Source organism: Delphinus delphis, chromosome 20 (assembly GCF_949987515.2).
Source record: "Delphinus delphis chromosome 20, mDelDel1.2, whole genome shotgun sequence".
Classification (NCBI taxonomy): Eukaryota; Metazoa; Chordata; class Mammalia; order Artiodactyla; family Delphinidae; genus Delphinus; species Delphinus delphis.
In genome coordinates this window covers 12,920,198-12,929,934 of record NC_082702.1, presented here as the reverse complement: position 1 = coordinate 12,929,934, position 9,737 = coordinate 12,920,198, and the positions used below count along the sequence as shown (strand labels likewise).

At 43.7% G+C, this 9,737-nt stretch overlaps 1 protein-coding gene across 2 annotated transcripts in view; it reads right to left on the bottom strand.

Moving 5' to 3' along the window:
- Positions 1-768: 768 nt before the first annotated feature.
- Positions 769-9,737, bottom strand: part of LOC132416755 (galectin-10-like) — a 105,252-nt gene continuing 96,283 nt past the window's right edge. The window contains exons 2-4 of one of the 2 annotated variants that reach the window (XM_060000329.1): positions 3,531-3,607; positions 2,811-3,018; positions 769-979 (exon numbers count right to left, since the gene is read on the bottom strand). In XM_060000329.1, coding sequence (XP_059856312.1) covers positions 866-979; positions 2,811-3,008 — 312 coding nt within the window. In that variant the 5' untranslated portion in view covers positions 3,009-3,018; positions 3,531-3,607 and the 3' untranslated portion in view covers positions 769-865. Of the gene's footprint in view, positions 980-2,810; positions 3,022-3,530; positions 3,608-9,737 lie in introns of both variants that reach the window. The other variant, XM_060000328.1, reaches the window with a different exon arrangement.

Genomic DNA, 9,737 nt, shown 5'->3' with positions numbered 1-9,737 from the left:
GTAAAAAAAAAAAGAAATGCAACCAATTTCTTTTTTTTTTCTTTTTTTTTAAAGATATTTTCACTTTTATTTTTAAAAGGTACATAAAGGAGGGTCCAAAGGAAGTCTCCAAATGAGACCAACAAACTCCCAAATATGTGTGTAACTATCAAAATTTCTGAGGTCAGCAATTAAATATTTGCTTTAAACTTTCTATTAAAGTAGAACAAAAAAAAACCACAGCACAACTTCTATAGGGATATCAGGATAGTTATAGCAGTAAATCTGGCTTGATGTAAACGTGACTATTATCATATTTTCTCCTATTCCTGGGGAGACAGAGATGCAACCGATTTCTGTATGTTAATCTTGTATCCTGCTACCTTGCTGAATTTGTTTATCAGTTCTAGTAGTTTTTATGAATTTCACCTGATTTCCCTCAAATTACAAAGTTTCTTCCCCATATCACCAATTATAGCTTTGTGTATATAGACAGATGCCTTATATCTTGGTTTAGTTGTCTGAAATGGGGGAAGGGTTTTGGTTCAGTGTCTGGCATATAGTAGGTACTATATAAGGATATTTTTACTAATGTCTTTGCAGACATTTCAGTGACCCTGTCCCTTACTCCTTGTGTCAGAGAAATAGCTATGCTTTTAGATTCCTTGATCTTTTCTATAGTACTTTCACACCCCTCTTGGTGATGACCACTTACTCTTTTTTCCCCCAAAGCAAGAACCAAACCCTGTTAAGTTTTCAGAAGTTTTAATGATCAAGTTTTGGGGAAGGGTGAGGAGGAGCCAGTCTGTTAGTGAACTCTGGGAGTCACATGGTCACTTAGATGGAGGGACCTCCTTGATAATGGGTAGTCTGGTCACATCCCTCTTTAGCAGACACACACTGAGGACAGGGAGACATCTCTCCACACTTGCACAAACTTCACAGATTGTGGTGGGAGTCGATGGGCAAGGCTATAATATTTTTGGCCATTTACCGTTACCTGGAAGGGAAAATGGGTCAGAAATACGGTATGCCACCAAACAAACTTTCAGTCTTCCTTTCTACTTCTGCCCTAGTACACACACTATCCACTCAGAAAACCCCTATTCAAACTTCAAAACCCAGTAGATATGCTTCTTTTTATAGGCTAACTTTTGGGACTATTTTGGAGACTTGTTCTCTTTGTTTTCTATATTTCTCTTATTCCTCCAGGGAGGTTCTACCACTCTCTGTTGCACGGTCTATATTTGCGTGGCCTTTCCTCTAGCTTAGAAGCTTCTCATGGGCAAGAACTGTGTCTCACGAATCTTGACTCCCTGTCTCTTGCACAGAGCATCACAGGCTAAGGGGTTGGTAAGTGTTCACTGAATGCATACACTTCAGTTCTGCAAACTTTGTTGCCATTTACTCTGATCACCCAGTTTTTTCTTTGAGTACCTTAGATTTGGGGTGACGGTGGTGAAGAATGAAACTCAAGTGGTCTTAAAGAGGTAGAATAGTACAGATGGTTTAAAAATAGGATATTATTTTAACAGCTTATAGACATATGAAAAGATGCTCTACCTCAGTCTTAAAAAATATTATTTTTTTTGCCTAGCCATTTAAAAAGGGCAGAATATTTGAACATATTCTTTATTGGTGAGACTCTTCAGAAGCAGTCATTTTTTGGGTGTTAGTTTGTCATATTTAAAATTCATATGGTTTTTGAACCAGTTATTCCTCCAATGTAAGTATTGGGAGGTTGATAATGACAAAAGTGTGGTACAGAAACCTTACTGCAGCATCATTCTTGAGAGCAAAATATTGGAAACAACCTAAATGTGCATTAATAAGGGTCAAGTTAAATCATTTTTGGTAATCCTTCTATTGGAATGTTATGCAAACATTAAATTATGAAATGTCATGGATTTAAGATATATTCTTATTTATTTATTTATTTTTGGCTGTGTTGGGTCTTCGTTTCTGTGCATGGGCTTTCTCTAGTTGCGGTGAGAGGGGGCCACTCTTCATCGCAGCGCGCGGGCCTCTCACTGTCGCGGCCTCTCTTGTTGCGGAGCACAAGCTCCAGTCGCGCAGGCTCAGTAGTTGTGGCTCACGGGCCCAGTTGCTCCACAGCGTGTGGGATCTTCCCAGACCAGGGCTCGAACCCGTGTCCCCTGCATTAGCAGGCAGATTCTCAACCACTGCGCCACCATGGAAGCCCCTAAGATATATTCTTAAATCACAAATAAACTCTAGTCTTCATGGTGTGATATATAGAGAAACTCATGACACCTTTTCTTTAAAAAAAAAAAGTATGTGTATATATATATATATATATATATAAAAAATGGATAAAAGTATATATTTTTATCCATTAATAAAAGTATATATTTTTTAATATATAAAGGGGTAGATAGTTAGATGTACTTGTATAAGCATATATTACCTCTGGAATGAGTGTAAAGAAACTAGTAACAGTTGTCCTGGTTTGAGAGTGAGAGAAAGACTTATATTGGATGGATTAAAATTACTCATATGCATATCTTAACTATTTAGTGACATGAAAATTCAAATAATAAGAGCATAGGTAGAAATGATAACTATGGGTGAAGTCAGAGCAAATTCTCCACCTTGAGGGAAGTGGCAGGTAAGCTGATCTTGACCCTGGTTCGATTTGGGAAAAGACCTGAGGATGGCGGTACAAGCAGAGGGTGCTTTGTAATTAAAGGGGCAGGAGTGGTTATGGGAGATGGACCCTGAAGGACACTTGGGGCAAGGCCAGGGAGAGCTGTGTCCTCCTCTGAGAGCTTGTAGAGGCCATGGAATGGATGGTTCCTGGGTGCACTTACCTGGTACTCATTTTGCAGCACCGAGATGTGCAGTTCAAATGGTTGGCCATCCACACAGGGCATTCCAGAGGATGCCTCCTCACAGTTCCAGCTCCCATTCTGACGGTTGTTTATCTTCACAGATATGCCAAAGTACGCTTGGAAATGGAAGGCAACGTCTGAGTTCTCGTCAGTCCCAGTGTGGAAATCCACCTGCATTTCTGTGTTCCTGCTGATGGGCAAGCACATAGCATATGGAATAGGCCTCTTCTTGTGGGGGAACCCACATTTGACACACACACACACATTCTTTCCCGATTCCTCCCTGGTAGAAGGAAGGCCTTCCTGGGGGATACTGTAATCCTTGTTCCTGTGGGCCTCCTTCAGCTCATCCTGCCCAGGATAGCAGGATGCCCTGTTCCTTGGCCCAAGATTCAAATTGAGCAGCAGTCACTGGCCTGGGGCTACTGGTTCTTTATCTGCTGGAAGTCCTATGCCCCTTGATGAAGAGCCAAAGCCCTGACCCCTTTTCCCAGACCCCAAGACCTGCCAACAGTTCTGCAACTGCAGGCATAATGCCTGGTACTGCAGGGGTCTCCAGGACCTGCATATGCATTGTGCTACCATTATGCTATTTACGTGTTTTAACATCACTCATACATGAAGTGACCTGCCCGCCCCCATGCTCTAATATTCTCACTTCTCCTTCACCTCCCCACCCATGGGCTATAGAGTACCCACCTGAAAGATATGACAGGTTTCCCTCTGATTGTCACTGAAGAACCAATAGACAAGGACACATGCCATGTGTACAGGACCTGCCATGGGGAGACAAGAGTGGATGAAGGGCAAGGCCAGGTGTGGGCTCCCCTCCTACAGCGGTTCCCAGGGGTGCAGCAGGTTACACATCAAAGAACAAACTCTGAGGGCCCCAATCTCCCCACTTCACGAGAGTCAGGTCCCTGTGTCCTTGAAGAGATGAGAGGATCATAGTTAAGAGCAAGGGTCCAAGAGCCAGGCTGCCTGGATTCGAATGCTGATTCTGCCCCTTACGAGCAGTGAGATCTTAGATCTATTACTTGAACTCTCCCTGCCTCAGTTTGCTTGGTACAAGGAGGATTATCAGAAATTCCCACTTCATAGGGTGTTCTCAGGAATAGATGAGCAAAACCTTTAGCCTAATCACTGGCACATGCAGGGTCCCTACAGGGGCGACCTGTCAGAAGGGGGAGGACCCTTTCAGGAATACTGCCTGCAATTATTTTCTACCACCTGAAACTCTGAAGACAAGACTTGAGGATATAAAAATATGAAAGTGTAAAAATTCACTCCAGGGAAAAACATTTGTTTAAAGAGAGAGGGACGTAATAACGGAAAAGGAAACCCCTGTGTGTGGGATGTAGATGTATACGCATCGGAATCATCAAGGGGAATGCATGTCCTTTCAAGAATGGATACAGTATTGTTGAGAACACAGTCAGTACTTGTACAAAGGGTGTGGGACAGGAAAGTAATTGGGGAGAATCTACAAGTTGTTGACTGAGATCTGCTGTAAACTGTCTGGACTGAGGCTGAATGTTTTCCTTCCAGCTTCAGGTGATTTGATTCTCTGAAACCAAGTCTCCCAACGGTTTTCCCCTGGGGTCCAGGATCTGCTCACCCTCCTCCTGTGAGGCAATGGGAAGGGCTGACTTGGGGAGGATACCTGAGGTGGAGCGAGTGGTCACTGTGTGTGCACCCAGACTGGAGACGCAGCGCCCTACAGTCTGAGGTCACCTTCTCTCACTCTTCTCAAGAGGCATCTAAGGAATCACTCCTTCTGCTCTCATCAATGCTCAGAGGTGAGTTCTGGGTAACTCACAGGCCACAAGGCCACCACTTCCGCCAACCAGGATCCACACTGATACACATGGGAAGACCCACAGTCATTTAAACAGTCACTGCTGTGTAGGGGAGAACCCTCACATGCAGACAAATCCACACACATATTCACCGATCGACACCCAGTCACAGATTCTCACACACACACATTCACATATAGTCACACAAAGACACGCAGTTCGTCATGTCACACATACCTCCCTACATTCTTACTCACTGTAACATGCACTGGTGTGCTGTAGTCACACTCAGAGCCGTGAAGACAAATGCACAGCCTCACCTCCTTGCACTTACGCACACACTCCCTCATCCCCTCCTCTGACTAAAGACTCTAGTGCCTTCTGCTAGAAGGCTATGTCTTCAGCCTTCTTGTTTGTTACTATTCCCAAAGTAAGAAAAAAATTAATAGCTATAAGAGGAGACCTTGAGACCATAAGGTTACAACTGGCAGCAGACACTGCTTTGAGAACAACTGGTGTCATCCTGAGTCTGACACAGTTCAGGAAATTCAGGTTCTCAGCAAAACAGGAATGGGTCTAAAATCACATCCACAATGGCCGTCCAGCTCCATCTTGGATGCCTGAACCATGGTCACTCCATTTTGACTTTTAAATGCATTTTCGTGTTCAATGGCCAAAGCAGATGTACAGTGGATGTTCAATAGGTCACAAAACAGGCCACTCTGGTCAGCATACAGTTCAAGTTATATCATGTAAAAGCCAGAATGACTTTGCCATCCCTCAGTATGTGAAAAGTTCCTCTATCATTTTCCCTTTTGTCTGCAAATCTTTTGATAGAGCAAAATATTTGTCCCTCAACGCCAGGTTGGTGGCTGCTGGCCCTGGGTCCACCATGTCCTTTGGCGCTAGGCCTCCTTTTTCTTCATATATATATTTGCCTAGTTATCCACATTGGGGGAAAACTAATCAGACGTAGTGAACAAGCTCAGAGATATGCTAATGGGGAAGCATTTCATAGGCTATTCCTTTTATAAATTACATCGAACTGTTGCACAAACATTGTACATGTGCTTTTAACAACACACCTGAAGCAAGCAGTGATGCATGTCATGAGTAGTTACAGTCTTTGACAACTTCCCCAGAGAATTTTCTTTCCATCCTAAACATTAGGGGCATAGTATGGTTAGAGGTAAAGCAATGACTTTCAGTGTAGATAGGGAGACAAACATTTGGTAAAGAGTTCAGTTAAATTAGTAGAGTGACTCTTAAAGGCTGGGTCCAGATTTTTGGGTCAGCTGCCTACCACTGCTGTTGTCTTTTTCTCGTCCTAGTGTGGGTGTCATTTGGGGTCAGCAGTCCTTTCTGTAGACCAGTCCACTGCAGAGGCTCTTCTTACGTGGGAAATACGAATTCAGGAGTCAGTTGCCTTCAGTTTCGCTGTGTGTGAGCTAGTTAAGAATACTTGGTATGGGTCCTTTTATCTAGGTTGGCGACAGTTCTTTAAGTGATACCTTTTCCAGGAATTCCCTGGCGGTCCAGTGGTTAGGACTCCGTGCTTCCACTGCTGGGGTCACGGGTTTGATCTCTAGTGGGGAAACTAAGATCCCGAATGCCACATGATATGGCCAAAAAAGGAAAAAAAGTCATAAATGATGCCTTTTCCAGTATGCATAATGTGGTTGCAGGTCATGAGGCATCTGATTTTTTTTTTTTTTTGCGGTATGTGGGCCTCTCACTGTTGTGGCCTCTCCCATTGCGGAGCACAGGCTCCAGACGCGCAGGCTCAGCGGCCATGGCTCACGGGCCCAGCCGCTCTGCGGCATGTGGGATCTTCCCGGACCGGGGCACGAACCCGTGTCCCCTGCATTGGCAGGCGGACTCTCAACCACTGCGCCACCAGGGAAGCCCAAGGCATCTGATTTTTATCCAGGATGGATTGCTGTGATAAGCTTCAGAAAGAAACTTAGAGTGTCCTTTCAGTATTTCACTTACACTTTACAATAATGTAACACAACACTAAGGAGCTACCTGGGAGGTGAGTCTTAGATACTAGACACAGACCTCAGACTTTCCTCGTGGTGCAGTGGTTAAGAATCTGCCTGGCAGTTCACGGGACACAGGTTTGAGCCCTGGTCAGGGAAGATTGCACATGCCGCGGAGCAGCTAACCCCATGCTCTACTGAGCCTGCGCTCTAGAGCCTGCGAGCCACAACTACTGAGCCTGAGCACCACATCTACTGAAGCCTGTGCACATAGAGCCCGTGCTCCACAACAAGAGAAGCCACCGCAATTAGAAGCCCACACACTGCAACAAAGAGTAGCCCCTGCTCACTGTAACTAGAGAGAGCCCATGCAGCAACGAAGACCCAACGCAGCCAAAAATAAATAAATTAAATAAATAAATTTTAAAAAAAGACTCTATAAAAAAATAAATAAATACAGACCTCAGTTAACAAAACTAGAATTTAATATCCACTGAAACATAATGTTCTTCTGTCTAAAATTACCCTCATTTTAATCAAATATAACCACATTAAGACTAACTGGTTTGAAAAATAAGTCTGGTTTCAATAAACTTGTCCTGATTTTCACATAAGTGTAGTTGATGACACAGGCTCTTTTAAATTAGCTGTGCTTTAACTTTTTTATGAGGAACCTCAGATTGTGCTTTTAAAAGGATTCTCAAGGCCAGAAGAGCCATGCCAAGGGCTTGCCACAGATTTTGCCTGCACTGTCTATAGATTTGGATGAATTCTTCGCTTCTTGAGGTCTTCACAATATCTTGAGATTCCTGCACCTGTCAGGAGGTGACCTTCCTTATTCACTCTGCTGGGAACCTAAGAGTTTCCAGTTTCTAAAGGGATCAATAGAGAGAAAAGACTGATCTTTCAACTCTGCTCACAAAGGTATAATTTACCAAGTTGCAGTAAATCATAATTAGCTTGAGGCTAAAGGTTTCCTTATATCTGGAAGACACAGATTAAAAGCCAGTAATAGGGCTTCCCTGGTGGCGCAGTTGTTAAGAATCTGCCTGCTAATGGAGGGAACACAGGTTCGAGCCCTGGTCCGGGAAGATCCCACATGCGGCGGAGCAACTAAGCCAATGCGCCACAACTACTGAGCCTGTGCTTTAGAGCCATGAGCCACAACTACTGAGCCTGTGCTCTAGAACCCACGTGCCATGGCTACTGAGGCCCGTGTGCCTAGAGCCCGTGCTCTGCAACAAGAGAAGCCACCGCAATGAGAAGCCCGCTCACCACAACAAAGAGTAGCCCCCGCTCTCTGCAACTAGAGGGAGCCCTCGCGCAGCAACGAAGGCCCAACACAGTCAAAAATAAAACAAATTTATTTTTTAAAAAGCCAGTAATATTTAAGATAAAACCCATAAAAATTACAACCATATTCACCACTTCACTCAGTCCTGTGTAACTAATTCCTTTCTGTTAAGAGTTTTATGAAGCCATCAGGGTTTCCATTAGAATTAATCAATTTCTTATCTAGTTCAGCAGTATTTTCTGAAGTATATCATAAACCTGTATTTGTCAAAAATTCCTTTTTATGAACCTTGAGGACGATGCTTTTTTGGGAAAAAAACAGTAAAACAATAACTGTCTAAATGACAAAAGACTTTAAAAGGCATACTTAAAGATCTGATTACAATGCAATTGAAAAAGAAACTTGGTTATTGCTGTGACATATAATATTTTAACTAGAGTTATGACTAATACCATTATACCAGGACATATAAGATTTTTAAAGAAATTTCATATAAGTTCTAGAATGTATATAACATTTAACCATAGAGTATAACCTAAGAAGGCTTGTCACTCATTGGACAATTCTTCCCATATAATTTAACATACCAAATAATCCTAGTGAGTTTAACATCTCTGTAAGAGATGCTTCAGGGTTCCTCTTTTTTTTTTTTGATTTTTGGCTGCGTTGGCTCTTCGTTGCTGTGCGCGGGCTTTTCTCTAGCTGCGGAGAGTGGGGGCTACTCTTTGTTGCGGTGCACGGGCCTCTCATTGCAGTGGCTTTTCTCGTTATGGAGCACAGGCTCTAGGTGCATGGGCTTCAGTAGTTGTGGCACACGGGCTTAGCTGCTCTGCGGCATGTGGGATCTTCCTGGACCAGGGCTCGAACCTGTGTCCCCTGCATTGACAGGCAGATTCCTAATCACTGTGCCACCAGGGAAAGTGCAAGGGCTCCTTTTTAAAAAACTGTACACAACTTTCTGTATCCATATTGGTTTGTCCCTTCTTTTCTTTTCTTTTTTTTTTTTGCGGTACGCGGGCCTCTCACTGTTGTGGCCTCTCCCGTTGTGGAGCACAGGCTCCGGACGCGCAGGCTCAGCGGCCATAGCTCACGGGCCCAGGTGCTCCGCGGCATGTGGGATCTTCTCGGACCGGGGCACGAACCCGCATCCCCTGCATCGGCAGGCGGACTCTCAACCACTGCGCCACCAGGGAAGCCCCAAGAGGACTTTTTAACTCAAGCAGGAAAGGCATGAGATCTGTCTGTTTTTATCTGGGTGTCTGTCTATCTGTACATTGTAAATATGACATGTCCCTACCTCCAGATGGTGTCATTAAAATTAATTTGTAAAAGAGCTTTATTTAATTGACTTAAACATGGGTACTTACAATAAAATATTTCTAAATGTAACAAACTATCCCAGGTTTTTAAAGTATCACGTTGATCTAGGATTAATTTTTTTTTTTAAATTTGTATTGGATAGGATTAATCTTCAATGAATGAAAACAAGTTTAGGGATTTCCCTGGTAGTCCAGCGGTTAAGACTATGTGCTCCCAACACAAGGGGCCCGGGTTCGATCCCTAGGCAGGGAACTAGATCCTGCATGCATGCCGCATCTGGGAGCCTGCATGCCGCATCTGGGAGCCTGCATGCCGCATCTGGGAGCCTGAATGCCGCAACTGAGTCCCATGCCACAACTAAAAAAAGATCCCACATGCTGCAACTAAACAAAAAAAGATTCCGCATGCTGCAACTAAAGATCCTGCATGCAGAACACTCTGACATAAATCACAGCAAGATCCTTTTTGACCCACCTCCTAGAGAAATGGAAATAAAACCAAAAATAAACAA